The sequence below is a fragment of the Rhopilema esculentum genome, chromosome 3 (assembly GCF_057945365.1).
Source record: "Rhopilema esculentum isolate cy_ngs chromosome 3, ASM5794536v1, whole genome shotgun sequence".
NCBI classification, from domain to species: Eukaryota; Metazoa; Cnidaria; class Scyphozoa; order Rhizostomeae; family Rhizostomatidae; genus Rhopilema; species Rhopilema esculentum.
Window position 1 is genome coordinate 1,464,027 of NC_142817.1, and position 18,178 is coordinate 1,482,204.

Genomic DNA, 18,178 nt, shown 5'->3' on the forward strand with positions numbered 1-18,178 from the left:
CATGGCGCTTGGATTGTCTTTTAAAACTATTTGAATAAGATACCACACTAATTTGGATGTATACAAATTAAAAGCACTATATTCTATATGAAAAAGCTCTTTTTCCCATATGGAAAATTCTCTGGCTATATTCTTTGTTTTTCGAACTCGCATCTGCTTCCGTGTTTTACAGATTACTAAATAGCATAAGAATTGCTGGTTGCATATGAAAATCCTGTATGAATTAGGTGAACTGATTTTTTATGCCAAAATGACCCTAATTTTATGCTTGATTGAGGCTCGATTCTTTTCCATATTTTCAATAAAATGTCAGCAAATTTCAATAGCAAAGGGTAGCTAATAAAACGAGTGGATGTTGGTAAATCTTTTAATTAAAAGGCAATGAAATTAGTAGGATGGCGGCACTGGTTACTAGATGGTTAGAGATAAAGATAGACAAACATAACAAGGGGACAATTAAAAATAGCTACATAACATAACAAGGAAAATTATGAACAAGTGAAAATTGCGCGTTCTGGTCATGAAAGATTTGTAAAATTTAATAGAAGGGGGGTGCTAATAAGCGACGGAGAGGAGGGCAAATTCTTCTGAACTTAATAAAGGGTGGGGGGTGGGGGTGTCGTCTATTAGAGACACTAGAGTAACTCTGCAACCAACACTGTTCTGTGGAGAGTGGGTGCAGTAGGTTTAACAGGAGTGTCTCGATGAAACTAAGAAACCTGAAGTTATTTAAAGAAGGTTAAGAAAGAGGGACGACGAATTTTGAAAAGGCAAGAGGCCGTGGAGATGAGGTAGAGACGTCATTTGAGCTGAAAAAGAGGCCGTGTCAGAGTAGCAGAAAAGGAAGCTATTTTCTAGATAAGGTAAAGAGACGAGGCTTGGAAAACGACTTGATGAGGTAAAGAAAAATCATTAATAGGAAATAGATGAAAAACAATGAGAAAGAAATCATGAAAAAAAATTAAAAACAATTCCATGTTTTCGGCTTTTCGCGAAATATGAAGTGGTCAGCAAAATGCATTTTTACGGTCAAGGGCTTTTGCCATCACGAAAAGGTCTGAATACTTTTTTTAGATTTTCACTGTCATTTTGGGGGGGGGGGCTGACGCTATTTTAAATTTGCAGCTTCATGCCCCCGACCCTGCTGAACGTCAACTTTTTCCAAATCATATTTTCCAGCCGAACAGGGGGCCCTCTCGAATAGCTTACTGAAACCTTTTATGTTTTTGTAAGACGATTTCACATGTAGTGGTTAATCTCGATGTAAAATGTGCACAGTTTACTGAGCAGATGGGCTTGTTAAAACAATCAACTGTGGCTCTTGAAAAGAAAGCGTAAAATTTGGGAACCTTTTAAAATATAGTTTCACGTAATCAATGCCATAATCTAGAGATAAGTGCCGCCGCATATGCAAACAGGTGTACCCCAATGAATTCGACGGTTTAGCCCCTGCTAAATTTACCTGCTCGTAATTTTTCGCAAAAGGTAGTTGTGATTTTTGGTATTCGCAATCTTATCCAACAGATATAACACAGGGTGTAGCATCCGGAGTGCAAGGACCGTCTCTCTCCTTTTTCTAAGATGTTGATCATACCAGGTGGTGTGCACGAATTCACTAAGCAAGAAACGATACCCTTTCTCTAACAGATTTCATCTAGGGATTTACTTTCGTTCCCACTTGCAAAATAAATATTGTTATAAACATAGGAATGGGGCTGGATGGGTAATTTTCCCCTTAGAAATATTCCTTGCAAGAAACACATTGTATCCCTTAATAAAAACACGTACGCTACGGTATGACTGGGGAAAGTCCCTGGAGTCTAATGCTGATTTCAGCTTTTTGGAAGAAAACTTTCTATATTGCTTGAGGAGGGTATCGGCACTTCTGTCACGAGATTCTCCCAGAAGCTTCTTTCTCGAATTCATGGATTTTGTACTGATGTTGTAGCTTGGTATTGTAGCTGTATGTGAAGAGAACTGTGTGATTGTCGCGGTTTAGTTGAAAACCAGCTTCAGACCCCAGTAAACAAGCTGTAATGATCGACTTGTTATTCATCCCGTGTACTATTTGAATGTCGAAAAATCAGCAACATTGCAGTTTTTTCCATCTAACATGAAGTGTTTTCAAGAATTTGAGCGGCTGGAATTCCTGCTAATCTCTACCGTTAATTGCCAGGGATTTTTCTGTCTCAGACATTTCCTTCCCCGGTGATTTCAGTTCTGATAGGTGTCTAAGCTGCTTCTTAATTTCCAAGAACGGGGGTTGTGGCACGTGATCGATGTTTCCTTATGGGTGTATAACGGTAAATACGCATACATCATTGTCAGCAATTGCATATCAGCTGTTTCCCAGAACCCCAGCTGAGGAGCATTAGAGGCTTTTACTGTATGTCGAAATGCGGTTACTTAAGTACATTGCAAATATTAAGTTCACTTTGAAAAATTGCTACAATGCGTCTACATAAAAGCGAGTTTAACGACAAAGCTTTTTCTGCAATCCAACTTTGCTGTTACGCTATTCCTCTCCTATTGTTTAAAACATCAGCTTTTATCTGCGATCATCAATGTCTGTTACAACAAACTTAATGTCCATAACGTGGTTAGTTTTGTATTGGTTGCTTTAAGCTTAAATGTAAAGATTTTAAGGTTTAAATCGCAGTGAGTTCGTCTTGCATGAATTTTGCATAAATTGATTTAGAACCTAATTTGTTGGTGGGAAATCAAACGTTGGGCAGGTACAGTTTGACTGTCCAGCTTGCATAAATTTTGCATAAATTTTAGATAGAGAAAAGTCTGTTGTTGGTACGTTTAGGTTTGGCAGGCTTGATCGGGATAAGTGCTTCGGCCAGGATATACGCAACGAAGAAGCACGACGTCACGATGTCGTCCAAATGGAGGAAGCTGAAAATTCTGACCATGGCTGTACGTAAACCGAAGGAAGGTGGTGGGTTGGAGAAGCATGATAAAGTAGTAAGTTGTTGTTTTGGTGGGGACCGCGTAATCTAAACGCTTCTTGTAACGCCTTGTTTCGGCTATTGGGAATTGTAAACGCAAACATTCGATAATATGTTTATCCTAGGAGGTTATGATGGTGACGTAATTTGCATCATTTTCGAAGTTCGTTAAGTTTTGAAACTTTTGCTTGATAGGTGCTGTTTCCTGCTGAAGTTTTGTAAAGTTATTTTCTTGTTAAAACTTGGATTTTGGTGTGTTTGATGTTTGCCGTTGATGATAATATGGAATATGCTGTTTTGATATTTGAGTTCCCAGCTTCTTAAAAAGGGATCGCAGCGACGTGCGCGTACGTTCAAGAAACTCACGAGGCTTCAGTACATTCGCGAGTAAAATATTGAATTAACTCGATTGTACTCGCAATAAACATGTTCAGTTGTTACAAAATTGCTTGCTTTTTATTAGAGTTGTAATTCCTCCACCAATCAATTTATGTTGATATCAAACGAATAACAAAAACAAACGATCAGTTCGTTATGTTCCTGGATTGCGATTAGAAAAAAGGTTATCTGAACATGTTAGGGCGTGGCTGGTGCACAGGTAAATTGGTGCTTCGTGAGAAAATTTTCTGTATGATAGCCTCCTGCTTAGAAATCTATTAATTTATATGATTCGAATAGAGTGGACATTTTTCCGTTCTCGCCTTCTCTGGTTTTGCCATACATAAGGGATGTGTTTTAAATATCAAAGTGATTTTTAAAACATGGTTTTATAGTATCATACTACAGCAATCAGGCGATTGTTTTGTAAAAGTTTCGTCGTACTTATCAATGCAACTAGCTTATCAGCTGTAGGAAGCCATGATCGTCTATCACAGCCACGTGTGTTAGAAGGTTTTGTACATCTTCACCTGTTTCTATTTGCTAAACATTTCGCGCTATATATTTTTCACAATTGCAAAGGCTGTATTGCTGGTATCTTCAAACCTTTAGCAGTGAAAATGGAGAGTTGTTTTGTCTTTTGTACGAGATTTAACGCATAGAATCAACACCAATCAGAATAATATTTACAGTCACAACGAACAGAATAATACTTTCTGTCTATTTAGGAAGTTATTTGTTGCTTCCATGTTATTACAGTATTCCAAAGCTTGTCTTCTATTTTTATTAAGAATTAATCTGAAATTTTGGTTAAATTTTGTAAAACCGTTTCTTATTTCTAAATAACTTTAAAGTTTCACTGGCCAAGACTGACTTTTATTAATTCATGTTCTGGTAGTAAAACTAGTGAAACTCGTTCTACTAAGCTTGAAAGTCATGAAAAAATAAGCGAATAAGATACACAAGTTAATGTTATAGAGATTTTAAACTCCACAGCATTTCTACACTCTCTTTTTTATCTAAGAAAGTAGAAATCCATCAAACTTAGCTGGAATGATTTGGAGATTCTTGCTTTTCGATAACTGCATATTTACCAGGCGTAGTTATGGGTGAACATTCTTTCTTTCTTTTTTTGTAATACAATTGAAAAAGTGGTTACAAATTGTTAAAATCTGAATAATATTTTGCTGCGTCTTTGCGAGAAAGATGCTTAGCGGTTGGTTCTTATCAAGATAAACTTGTCAGCTTATAGTGAATCCTAGGCTGCATGTCATAAAGGTTTTTGTTTTCACTTTTAGTCTGATATGGGGTACGGTCGGCTCGAAACCTACACAAAGTTGGACAAGCTTGGCGAGGTAATCTTGTTTTATTTCCTTTCTTTTACGTTATTGGTGCCCAGTTTCCTGTGCAAACGAAATTGCGAATACACTTCGTAGCAAGAGCAGATGAGAAAATGCTGGCTTATCCTGACTGCACTTTTGGGACAATTTGCGTGAAATTTTTTATTTGAGGCTATTTGATTTGTTGAGAAGTTAAAGAGCATTTACTGTGAAAACAGAGAAAATATTACAACCTTGATATCTCTCCTTTTTGTTCTCTGTGCTTACATGTAGTTAAGCTTGCACCTAACATGGTTGAACTTCGATCACCGCCAGCTTACAAGCATCTCGTCTTTTTTGTTGAAAGTAGCGTTGGCTTGAATAGTAGGGAATTTGATGCACTGATCACGCCTATCGCAACAAACGACACTACCCGTTCTATTAAATTTCAAAGTCTATGTGCCTAAATGTGAGCACAGCATAATTACTTAGCAAAATTTACCCTCACTATCTGTGCTAGAATCCCATGCATAACAAGCAGTAGTAACGCAAGTGTAATTAAACACAACAGAATAACTGACTAGGAGCTTGGACATGGTATCGGCATGTTTTTCCCTTGATAACGCAGCTATGTAGAAAGATAAGGTGAAATGACCCGTCCATGTGAAGAAATATGACTGTCTTAGATACGGGCACTGTTTGTCTACATCTTTTTTTTGAGAGATTTCACAGATTTGAAAGATTGAGTATTTCACATTTGAAGAACAATGAAACTTTCTGTTGCTCTCTGTTTTAGAGATATGTCCAATGTTTTGTGGCTCGACTTTAGGTTTTTACCGCAAACGAAAAATTTTGGGACAAAATATTTGTCTCTTGTTTTGAGCTCTCCATTTTTGGGGTACTTTCACTGTTACGCTTCGGTTCTTAATAAAAATGTTCATCAAAGTTTGTCAATTCCCAAAAAAATCCTATCATTGGAGTAAGAAAGTTGAAATCATTTTTTAGCCTAACTGTGGATGCTTCGCACTGTTTTTATCAGGTCAAAATGGATGCAGGGAAATCACCAGATTCTGTCTGTACCACAGTGCTGTAAATTATTTAATTCTGTGTGTTTATCTCGTGAATATTTTATCAATGTTATGGCTTTATTCTTACAGGGCACTTATGCGACTGTTTTCAAAGGAAAAAGCAGGTCAGCATAATGTTTGTGTCATAAATATTTTTTTATGTCATAAATATTTTGTTTGATTTCTCTTAACGTTTTGATGTTATTTTAAGCAATAAAGATTTCAATTCCTGCTAGTTTCAAACCTTCTTTGAGAGATACCTCGTTTTTAATCAAAATTTCATATGTTGTGTATGATTTCAGAAAAATTTTTGATGACAAATAATGTTTTCTTATCTAAGAATTGAAAAGAATCTTGGTTGCCTACTTCGTTTATTCAAGGTGGTTATCTGTAGTGCGTTGCTTGTTAAAACATTTTGACAATCTTAATGAAAGTTTGTAATTTGTATTTCAACAAAAATCTCACAATCAAGAAGCAAATAACGCAATTTTTTTATTATAGCTAGGTAAAAATGCTTCTATATGAAATTTATATTGTATGCATCAGATTTAAATACAATACCTTGACGAGAAACTCTTTAAAGTTTTTATCATTTGGCAGACTTACTGATACGATTGTTGCTTTGAAAGAAATTCGTTTGGAACATGAAGAGGGTGCCCCTTGCACTGCGATTCGCGAAGGTCTGTTAATCGAATATTTTATTCCTGCATATGTTAGCGCAGATCACGTTTTAAGGATAGCGTGGCCTAGGACATTGCATATATCTATAGCCTTAAATTGTAAATCAAAGGTTGTCTGGGCAGATGAATAAAATGCTCACCAACGGTGGGATTGTTTGAAAACACGATTACACCGAGCAGCTCTTTACGTTAACCTTGTGATGTTGATCTGTTAACCTTAACCTTATTGCCATGGTTTTTTTAAGGTTGTTTCCTCATATCCCATAAAAAATCGCTTATTTAAGGAATATGTTCTTCAATCTTGTAAATCGTCATTAATTATTCACTTTCACTCTTAATTTTTAAGTGCTATCAGAATAAGAAACATTGCTGGTAATGAAAATTGTTATTCCATTTTTATTGAGAAAAATGCGTAAAATATTGACTGTCGAGTTGGCTTGTGTATTGCTCGTTTGTTAAGGAAGTTGTTACCTTGCCGATAAGCAAAAGATTTTGAAAACCCCCTGTTGGCAAGGTAACTGGGTCGCCAGAGTTTCAGGCTTAAGCAGATTTTTCTCTCATTGGGATGAAAGTGCTGGGTAAAAAACAAACGGATCGCTTTAAGTTTTGAAGACATGGCCTCCACCCTTTCTCTTGTGAATTCCAAGATCAACAACATATACCGTCAAAATTTTCCAAGGTGGCCATTAGTACTCTGAAGGAATATAAAATTTTACTTAAGATCGGATTGTGGTACTAATTTTAGTTGAGTTTTCATTCTCCTAAAATATGAGGTAATTGTGTCTGCTTTAAAAAAAATTTTATACCTTTTTTGATATGCTGATATAAGCAGACAAAGATTATTTTTGCTAAGTCGAAGATTATTTTAAATGATCTTGTCCTCTGAATGAAATTATCGAGAACGAATTTTCAATCGAATTAGTAATCCTCTCTTAAGAAATGGAAATTCGTGGAAATTCGATTTTATCTGTGAACAATGTTGCAGTTTTCCAGGCATTAAAATACTGCCGAAAAGAACCTATTTTCAGTAAACAGAGTTTTTTCGTTAGTGCAAATCATGTTGATCCCTCGAGAATGTAGCACTTTTGAAGCGTGGTATGATCCCTGCGGGAAATCCATCTTTTAATAGTAAATTAGAGCATACTGCTGTGCTGCAAGCCTGGCTTTGGAGGATTATAATTTTGTTGTGTAGAAGCACTAGCGGGCACCATCCCAAAATAAGTAGGTTTTTTTAGTTTCAACTTCACCTTATGGGTTTCCTTTTTCTTGTAGTGTCTTTGCTGAAGGATTTGAAACACGCAAATATCGTGACATTACATGATATCGTTCATACACCCAAGTCAATGATGCTAGTCTTCGAATATCTCGTAAGCCTTTATATTTTGTTAGTTTTTTAATCTGTAAGACAATAGATGAAAGGTTTCCGTTGTTACAATTTCGTTAGATATTATGTATATAAGATATTATGTAGAAATTTGTCTTTTGATACGTCCGTAGCACAGTGCTCAATGCGTTAGCACGTAGAGCGTGATATATCATAGAGTTGAAGAAAATAAGACTACATGATTTATCTCTACAAGCCTGTTTCGTGAGTAACTCACTCTTCAGGAGATGAAGAGTGAGTTACTCAGATTATAGATATCATGTATGTATTATGTAAAACGCTTTGGTTTTTAAAGTAAGACAGTTCAAGTTGCAACTCCTAGCTTCACCCCTAATGCGGTCATCAGGCAACCATTTTCTTCTATCATTTCTTTCATTTTTAGCCATTTGCTTGTACGTGCGCTGATTCTCTCTTTGTCAATTTATCAATTTGCCTGTTCCTTTTCATTTTATAGGATAGGGATCTAAAGTCCTACATGGATGAATCTAATGGAATTCTGAATTTGTCAAATGTCAAGGTATTATTTCCAAGAACTTCTTCCCGACACTGCCTTTACCCAGAGCCTTAATGCTTGACTGGATTTAATACCATCTTTGATATTTTGGAATTACAGAAGATTTTGACCCATTCCACACTTAGTTTCATGACGAAAAGTTTAATTCTTTTTTATTCATTCTCAAACGTGGAAAGCCTCTTTTCTGAATTTAAGTGGCAGCCTCGTTTTGCCAAACTGCTGCAAGAAGTTAGAGTGCTTTTCAAACACTAAATCTATGATGATTTTGCTTTTGGTGTATTGAACAGGATGGTTCTGAGTTGCTACTCGGAGTTTCACGCTTAATGCAATCATCAGACAATTGTAGATAATAGAACTTGTCTATGTGTGTTGTGAAAGTCTTCACTTGTGATGGCCTTTCACCTTGCCACTTTCACTTTCCACCTTTCCCCTTTAATAGTAATCAAGTGAGGCTTCATCACTTTGACCCCGAACTTAACTAAAGTGGAAGATGTAACCTTCTTTAAAATTCATGAATACCTTGTTTTCTTATTTTACACTATTAAACATCAGATTCTGAAATTATACGAAGACCAGTGTCCTTGGATCTTAATGAAAATATCTGTTTACCATCTGCTATACTGTGCTCAATGAAGAGGTTTGCGCAATTTGAAGTGTATGGAAAAACGGTTCTTTATTGCTTCTCTACTTTAGTACTTTAGTGTAATTCCAAATATTGTAGTGTGACTTTTTCCTCTTTCTTTGAGCCTTGTAACAAAAAAGGTTTGCGTATCATTATATCTTCATCGTGGTGCTGTACCAGGATTTACGTTTTTCATTCACAGCTTTTCCTCTTTCAATTACTACGCGGATTGAACTACTGCCACAAGCGGAAGGTCCTACACAGGTATGTAGAAAGCATTATGTATAAGAGCTCGTTGTCATGGCAATACCAGGCATTGCCAAAAATTCATAAATGTTGACTAGCGCAATTTAAATAACTTTAAAATTTACTACCGAGTTTTTGTGCACTGTTTTCCTTGACATTTGCACATTTATTTTCAACTTTACGCTTAACCTTCAGCTTAGAGATTGTTATCTTGAAAATAAGCTGAAATGTCGAATGTCATCATATGAAAAGTTATAGCCTGGACATCAGATTAGTTACAAATAGGTCGAATCAATTCTCTCTATGTGAAAAGTCAGTTTAAATCGGCAGAAAAGAGAACGTCTAAGCTTAATCTTATTTAATCAATTATGTTTTCTGTATAGAATTGAAACCGCAGGCTTGGGCGTAGTCTAAAGATAATTATTTTGTTCGAATTTTATTAAAATTTTCGAGTGTTCGTTACATCAAAGTCATATGTTGTTTGAAAATCAAAAAGATGAGATTATTTTGTAATGTTTTTATCTGTTGAAGGCACCGACGCTTTTCGAAGGCCATTTAAATTCCCATTGGTTGAACTATACAATGACCCATTGTAAAGCATCCAATCGGCTAATTCTCGATGTTTTTTCGATCATAAAAGCGCCGGAGAATCTATTGTTAATGGTGGACTGACAGGACGTAGTGCCTTTTACTGTCTGTCGATATGTTCATCGTTTCTTGCTTCTTATAAAATTGCAATGCGTTTTGGCTTAGCTTTATTCAGCTTTTTCATCAGATTTAGATTTATTATTTATTATTATGCAGCTTACATTTGTTATTTTTGCCAGTAATTAGTTACTTTTCCCATTTCAACATTTGCGGTGTTTTAAGTTTTTTTGCTTCTGTGTATAAGTAAACAAAACACAAAGTTCTGCTTCGGCTTTGGTTTCATCGTTGAAATATTGTTCTGTTCAAAGGGATTTAAAGCCACAGAACCTTCTTATAAATCAGAAAGGAGAGCTGAAATTAGCAGATTTTGGTAAGTATTGTGGCTTATCGGGTAAAACTTTTTGAATTATTTCAACTATGGTGTACTTTCTTCATGTTTTGAACCAAACCATCTTCATGATTTCGCACATCTTTGTTGCATTGCCAACCAACTTTAGCTTGGTTTCTAATTAGCTTGTAAAGAAAATCGTCGCAAAATATGTTTTGATAATTAGGTACGAGGAAATAATCATCTTGAGATGCCAGGAAATAAACGAGAGGACACTTTTTAACATTAAGAAAGCTAGGTGGATTTGAAATCAAAAGGGAGCCGTTATATTAACGATGAAGTTCGTTCGTGTATGAGTAATTCGGGACAATGTTGGCTCTGCAATTAACAATAGACACTGTGCATAAACGAAGCCGGAAATGTTAAAACGTAAGGAAATTTAGAGATCGTCGGCATTTATAAAGAATTGGCCTACAACGATTTTCAGCAATAGGTTTATTGCGAAATATTTAAACCGGTGAGCCCCTGGTGTTTAGTCATTGGTTCCTGGCTTTTTTCTCATTTGGAGTAAGAACAAAAAGGGAATCCCAGTAAATCTTATGAATATAGAATACGTACAGATGTGATAAGAGAGGACCAAGTTATCCCTGAGGATGCTGACAGCAAAACATGCGATTTAGTGCGTGGAGAAATATTTAGCATGGCAAATATGATGATTGTATTACAAATGAATGAAATTCCTAATATTTTTGTTGGTATTTAATTTGATGCAACTCGATAGTTTTAGACAAATAAATCATAAAGTTCTGAAGAATTTCATTCGTCTACTTAACTCTTTGGAGCTCTGTCCTTGTTTGATAGTTAGATAAGCTACCAGATAGAAGTAACTGTTGAAAAGCTGATAATGGTTTCTTTATCATCACGTTTCCTTTTTGAAGTTTAGTTTAAAATGTAAAGATTTGATTTAAACTTTAACTAAGATCCTTTATCTGTATAAAATCCAATTAAGATATTGATTCTATAGCTTCAACAACGCGTGGCTGTTAACAAGCCATATGTCCCCACCACGTGACTATCTTACATCTGAATTCCAATATATATTCATAAATATTTCGTACTTTTCAGTGAAATTGTCAATGCCAGCTGCTTTAATTTATTCATAAGATATGACATTTCATCCTATATTAATTTTTCCTTTGTTCTTAGGCCTTGCAAGGGCGAAATCTGTGCCAACAAAAACTTATTCAAATGAAGTTGTGACTTTGTGGTTAGTCGATTCAAGTCAATTTTATCGATTCAAGAAAATATAGATCATGAATTATAATTTACTGGTTAAAGAATGGGTGTTCAAACACCAAGTCAATCTTGCTCTTAAAAACACTTTAGTCTTCTTTGTTCTAAATTGTTGACATCAGTTTCAGATTGAATACAAGAGTTTTGAATGTTTAGTTAAGAGACCTGCAAGAAATCCTTCTAAAAGCTATTCATCGTATTGCTTTTGTTTTTGTCTATTTCCTTGGCCGTCATCCATTTTTAATATAGTCTCCCATCCTAACCCGTAACACCATCATCCCTGTAACCCTCTCTCCTGTTACCCTCATTACTGTCATCCTCGCTTGTGTCAACCCAAACCCTGTCACCATACCAAAATCAAAATTTGAAGTTTGGAAAACCGTAAATATCAGACGTAAAAACATGCTTGACAATATCGTACATCACTATGTATTCAATTAGTGTGATATCATTACGTCATAACTGAACAGCTTGCATTTGCCGTCTTTATTGAGTTTGCTTTATAGATCAATGTTTACTGATGCTCCTCCGTAGGTATCGCCCACCAGATGTCCTGCTTGGTTCTACTGAATATGATGCATCAATCGACATGTGGTCAGTACAGTCACTGCTTCTAGCGCTTTTGGTTTCAAACTTTTAGCATCTAGTTTTAGACTCCAAAATATACTTTTTTTAGATATAGTGAATCTTCAATACGATAAAGAATACTAAAGTAGCTGCCTGGGGTTTACTTTTACGGGATTTCAAAGAAATGTTGGGACTATGTTATCGTTAATTATTTTGATGTACCCGTTAGGGGAAGATGTTCATTATTTGAGGTCGTCAATTTTTTTGAGGTTTCTAATAAGAGAAGCTTCACAGTGATATGTTTTTCCATATATTCTATGATTTTAACAACTTGCTTAAGCTCATCCCCCTTTTTGGTCTTTCTAGGGGAGTTGGATGTATATTTTACGAAATGGTCAGCGGTAGGCCGATGTTCCCAGGCTCAACCGCAGAGAATGAACTTATTCTGATATTTAAGGTAAATTCATTTGTTCTTTTTGTTATTATAATTACTCATCTTCACGAAAAATTAGCAGCTTTCATTAAATCAAATAAGCATTTTTCTACCAATTGTAGACCTTCTTGCATTTCTCCGCCTATAGGTTTTAGGTAATTTCTGCAATATCTTTTCATCGTCTTATGTCATACATACCGATTGGTTCTTTAACTTTTCTCGTTCTTGTTTACTCTGCAAAGTACTCTGCGCATTTTTACCAGATATCAGTTCGGATTTGAAAAATTTCTTGTGTTTTTTTGCCTCAATTGGGTTTAACGTGTTTTCCTTGTTAATTCACAGATGCTGGGAACCCCGAATGAGGCTAGTTGGCCGGGAGTTACAAGCAATCCGGATTTCGTAAATGGTATCTTCACATTATTATTACAATCTTTGAGATTCTTAAATTTGGTAGCTTTGTTTATAAAGAAAGTAGTATCATTGAATTATTAGTCCAGTCAAGGTGGAGAGCGCTGTTAGCACAGCTTTGTTTTATTTGGTGCCGTGACCGAGTGATTAAAGCCCTAAACTGAGGTGTTTTAGGTTGCTTGCTTGAGCACTGGCTCTATCCACTGTTTTGGCACATAATTCCTGCAATCCAGCAGTAAAAGTATTCCCGGTTGCTATCTCAGCGAGTAAAAGAACCCATCAAGGTTATGGTTCAGAAGAAATTGTTCCCTAACAGCCTTTTCCCCATACGTACGGATCATACGCAAGAGTTGAATTACTTTTTTCTACGTAAATTTCAAACCCGATTTAAGCTTTATTTAATTTAAGCAGGAAAGTATTACAAGGCCTAGGGCTTCTTGGTCAGTTTACCATTATATCTATTTTGCACGTGACAATAGCTTAGACAAAACTAGGTGAAGTATTGATCACTGAGATGTTGGCTCATGCACTCATGTCGTCTTTCAGGTCATTTTCCGATTTACAGACCGGAGCAATTGCATAATTACATCCCAAGGTACGTAAAACTCTGTGCTTTTGATTACTGTAAGTTTGCTAAATCTAGATAGCTTTCTTTTTGCAAATAACAAGACGGTATGCATAAAAACATTTGATAAACAGCTGGTGCCACAAAAATTATGTAATTTGTTGGTACAATAAAAATTCCAGGATAAGATAGGAATATTCTACCTCTTCTTTCGATACAAGGAGCTGCTGTTGCATTCTTGAGAGTCCGAATGAATTTATAATAGACGCTTTCATTCGCAATGTTTCTCTCGTTTTTCTTTAGAATGGACAATGAGGGTCTAGATTTGTTAAAGCAATTCATAGTGGTGAGTTTGAATTTTGGTTTTCTCAATAATATATTCAAATTTAACTAGATTTTGCAAATCAGGCGTACGTTCAATTTATCATCCTATCTTATTGAGATGAAGCCACATTCGCATTTTTTTCATCATTTCCAATTTTTGCCTTTGTTGATTATGCTCTCAGTCGATAGTTGTGTCATCAGCTGCGACAGTGCAGAGATTAGAGTAATCTTCCATTAAGAGATGGACTATTCCAATCTATGTTTGATTTTGACGTACTTTCTCAACGTGACTGAGTCGTGAACTGAGTTTTAATCCTCTGTTTGAAGCACGTTTAGCATTTGCAAAACCATGCATCCCAACCCAATCTTTGCTCTTGAGCATTGGTGTTGTTATCTTGCTTTTTCTCTAAGCTTCAAAATTGACTCACCTGTTGTCGTAATAAGGGCGACTTTCTGAGCACAGTGAACGCCGAATATTTTTCACACCTGAAATTCCTCTCAATTTCGACAAATTGGCTTTGTGACATTATTTTCTGCATTTTGTGATATATTTGTTTATACGAGGTTATCTCTACGTTGTTCATTTATTTTGTTGATTTTGTTTTTCAGTATGAACCAAGTATGAGGGCGTCAGCCTGTGAAGCAATGCTACATAGATACTTTACTTCACTTGGGCCTAAAATCCACGTTCTTTCCGACAGTACGTATTCATTTAGTGCTCTCTTAAATTCCCTCATTCAATTCATTCCAATCCAACTCGACTTAATTGCAGAATACGGTCAAAGAAGATTGTGCCTATCTAGTTTGGGCTTCTAGAAGAAAATAATATGTAAAAGCTAATATGTAAAACGATTAACAATGCTAATCATTGCTCACAGGTGATTGAGTTAAAAGAAAAACCAAAGGTCTGGAATGCAAGCTTTGTGAAAACTTTTCAATCGTTTTCATTACAGAATACCAGAAATAATGGGTTTATACTTGAAATTCCAAAAGTTAAATTAAAAGTTGCAAAGTCTAGTTTTCGGTCGATGGATGAGAAAATCTACAATGACTTATCAATTCAAAATCGTCAAACCTAGATGTCTGAAGAACTTTCAACAAAACATTTCAAAGTTTTATTAACGATTTTGATCACTATGGCTAAGTTTGTACTCACTTTAATTTTGGACAGGACACACTTTAATAATGTAGGTAACATTTTACGTTAAAATTGAAATGTTTATCCTCTATAAAAATTTTGACTTATTATTTATTCATCAATGAAAAACAGTAGCAAGATTTGTTTATCGGTACTGCAAACGCAATTGATAAAGCTTCTTGCACGATACCCAATGACGTTTCGATTGAGCTACCCTCTCTTAAGAAGTCTGAACCAACTCATACAACATGCAAATTCGTCATCAAATATTTAACTGCATATTGACGGTATAATTGCAACAGTGGTGTATGAAAAGTGGCTGGCTTTGTAGAATGGCGATAAAGCCTTTATTTGTTATGAGAATTGTTTCTGTACAAGAGTAAGCACCTCTCCCTCTATTCTGTTATTCTTTTCGTTTAGCTGCGTCAATTCTGTCTGCTACGGACATTCGATTGCAGCGTGATCCTGGCTATAGAACAAGCACGTCTTCTGCTAAAGGAAAAGGTAAGCATTGATTTGTTTGTGGATTTTCCTACTTTTCAAGCGTGAATTGATCAGTTCTTATCATAAGCCATGATGCTCGTTCACAATATGAATTCAAGTAGCTATTTTACGTATAACTAAACCCTCTACTTAGTGTACATTGCTATCAGCTAGAGCTGTATACGTTTTAAATGCCCCAAGTATGTCAACACAGACTTCCTAATTTACATGCATCATTGCCTCCTATTCATTATCTCTGCTGGTTTGTCTCTTTTCAGTTTTTTTAATAATGACCTATAATTGGAAGCTATGCAGAAAACAGGGGTGTACTGCTAGGCGGGGCCCTTGTTAATGCCGAAAATTGGGAAATTTCTTCTTTTGCTATTGTTTTTCGCAATTTTTTGTGCTTGTTACTTTGATAGCACTAAACCACTGACAGAAATATATAACTTGGTGTTTTTTACTTGCAGGTCCACCAAGGCGGCGACTTAGTGTTATCTTTTAGTTAAAAAAGAAAAAAACACGATTTCATTAAACGAATGCGGTTTGTATTATACATATGTATATCCGTAGAATCGACCTTTAAGAATCGAACTAATTCATTATAGGTTGTAAATATTTACATTTCACTTAAATTTGATTAGAGCTCTAATTTCTTTTATTTAGTACTGATCTTACCCATGATCGTTAATTTGCGTCAGCTCAGCCACTGCGAAGCCACATCTCGTTGTCAATTACCATGGTTTTGACTTCGAGGCCGTGTAGTTTGTCTCAACCAGATACTTGGCTACTCAGTGCATAAGAATATCTATGTTTGAGGTGGCAAGTTTTCTTCAGACAAAGTAAAAGGAAACTCCTAGCCACCCAAAAGAAAGGAGAGTTTTTGAAAGCATGTTTCGGCGTGGGCCGTCCAAATTTATAGAGATCTCTGCATCTTGACAACTTCATACCTTATACCTGACATGTTGTCGTTTGTAGCCTTGTCCGGAGACAGAAGGAGGAATATATCTTTTTAGGTGTATTTCAAAAGGCTTCGTGGTGGCAACGTCTTTGGCGTGCCCTTTCTTAACGGGGCTCTTTTATTCATCCAAAAGTCTTGGAAATCTCGAAAATTTATTTACATTTTTATTGTAAGTTTTTTATTTCTGCAAGTGTCAACGTAGAGTCTGTTAGAAATTTTCATCGGTCGAAGATTTTTTTATGATAAGAATCGTTCCTTTACGTGTAGCGGTATTTCAAAATCATTTCATCCTCGGTGCCTCGTGATTTCCGTACACTGCCTTTTTCACAGTGGCCAGAATATAAAGTGGTCTGGATTTTATTGAAACACTGTTCACTTGAATCCTGTGTTATGGCCCAGGTTTTTCTCAGGTTCCAGCAACTGTTTCTCATAGGAGTCCAGTTCAGCTCATGTTAGGTAAAATACCCCTTAATTTAATATCCAAAAGATATCATTTATATTTTGTTGCTTGTGTTGAACCGCCCCGATGTGCTATTCACTTAAGTCTTTCTTATAGTCTTGCTTAACATTGACTGTGAGAAATTTTTGGCTAAGCCAAGTTATTCAACTTGCTCCTTTTTCAGATCTGTTGACTCAGATCATTTTAGGCGAATGACAATTTGAAGTTTGTTAAGAATTGTATGTGCTTGCATCTCTTTTTTAGTGTCGTGTCTTAATTTGTTAGTATTTGCCACTTTATAACGTTTGAATGGATTCCAGTAGCCCTCAGTCCCTATGTTGAGTCTTGTTGTTGTTTGAAGATACTATTAGGAGACACTGCAAGTTTCAAATATATAGCCACAAGAATGCTACTCGCGTCCTGCGGGAAGCAACGCGGCTTTTACGTCTAGCCTGCATCTTGTATGAATCTGGCATGAATATTCAATAGGTCATCTTGATATAGTTGCTTTAAAGCAGCTGACACAAAGATCATGGACTGACTCTACTCATTTCCCGTGATATTTCAGTTATTTCCAAATTTTAGTTTTAGTCGAAATTTTTTATTCCTTGCTCTTGCCAATCAGATTGTACATTCTGCGATACGCAAAATCATACTTGATGTAGGACAGTCATTTTAAGAGGGCCTATTAGTAGTATTGTGACCCGAAGAACCCGAAGAACCAAAGCACGGTTCTAGTGTCAGGATGTCGTTTATATGCACGCCATTATTGTACAATTTACCATATTGTAGATGCAATCATGTCACTTTACTCGCTTCGATGCCCATTCCTTGTCCAGTGTTAGGTATAACGAGAATTTTCTAGAAGATTCTCTATCTAGCAGATTTTATGTCTACGTAAGACAAAACATCAGTTGCGAAGCGTTGTGTTTATATTTCATCTAAAACTTAAGTGGTTGCCATTAAATTGATCAACATGATATGTGTGTGTTTTTCGCCTAGTTCTCAAAACTTCACTTCGTCGTATTCAAACGAGAGTTTTTAAACCCTTCTAAAATCCAATTTATCACTTCCCATTGAGTTTCGTATAAGAAACTGATGAAAGTTGAAAATGATATTATCATCTTTAATTAGAGTGTGTTTAATGTAATCTAATAGATTTATAGTATTGCCACTATCACAAACTACTTCATTTAAATATAGTAAACCATTCCCCAACTTTTCGTTTAAAACTGCCATAATGTTGCTGGTATTTCACTGAAAAAACACTTTATTAATCTTCTTTAAACCCTTGTTATTAAAAGCGTGTTAAAAACAGGTTTATAACTGACAGGTTTTTAATTGAATGGTGATGTTATTGACATCTCATCAAGCTAGATTAAGGTCCTCTGAATTTCCTGTCTGTGCACACTATTTTATGATGAACC

At 35.8% G+C, this 18,178-nt stretch overlaps 1 protein-coding gene across 2 annotated transcripts in view; it reads left to right on the forward strand.

Moving 5' to 3' along the window:
• Window positions 1–17,731, forward strand: part of LOC135692943 (cyclin-dependent kinase 17) — a 34,903-nt gene extending 17,172 nt beyond the window's left edge. The window contains exons 1-17 of one of the 2 annotated variants that reach the window (XM_065211300.2): window positions 1,127–2,970; window positions 4,631–4,687; window positions 5,809–5,843; window positions 6,319–6,398; window positions 7,671–7,765; window positions 8,237–8,299; window positions 9,121–9,182; window positions 10,121–10,182; window positions 11,347–11,407; window positions 11,968–12,027; window positions 12,367–12,457; window positions 12,776–12,839; window positions 13,388–13,436; window positions 13,710–13,752; window positions 14,340–14,430; window positions 15,289–15,372; window positions 15,822–17,731. In XM_065211300.2, the coding sequence (XP_065067372.1) occupies window positions 2,881–2,970; window positions 4,631–4,687; window positions 5,809–5,843; window positions 6,319–6,398; window positions 7,671–7,765; window positions 8,237–8,299; window positions 9,121–9,182; window positions 10,121–10,182; window positions 11,347–11,407; window positions 11,968–12,027; window positions 12,367–12,457; window positions 12,776–12,839; window positions 13,388–13,436; window positions 13,710–13,752; window positions 14,340–14,430; window positions 15,289–15,372; window positions 15,822–15,856 (1,122 nt within the window). In that variant the 5' untranslated portion in view covers window positions 1,127–2,880 and the 3' untranslated portion in view covers window positions 15,857–17,731. Of the gene's footprint in view, window positions 1–1,126; window positions 2,971–4,630; window positions 4,688–5,808; window positions 5,844–6,318; window positions 6,399–7,670; window positions 7,766–8,236; window positions 8,300–9,120; window positions 9,183–10,120; window positions 10,183–11,346; window positions 11,408–11,967; window positions 12,028–12,366; window positions 12,458–12,775; window positions 12,840–13,387; window positions 13,437–13,709; window positions 13,753–14,339; window positions 14,431–15,288; window positions 15,373–15,821 lie in introns of those variants that run through there. The other variant, XM_065211299.2, reaches the window with a different exon arrangement.
• The last annotated feature ends 447 nt before the right edge of the window (window positions 17,732–18,178 follow it).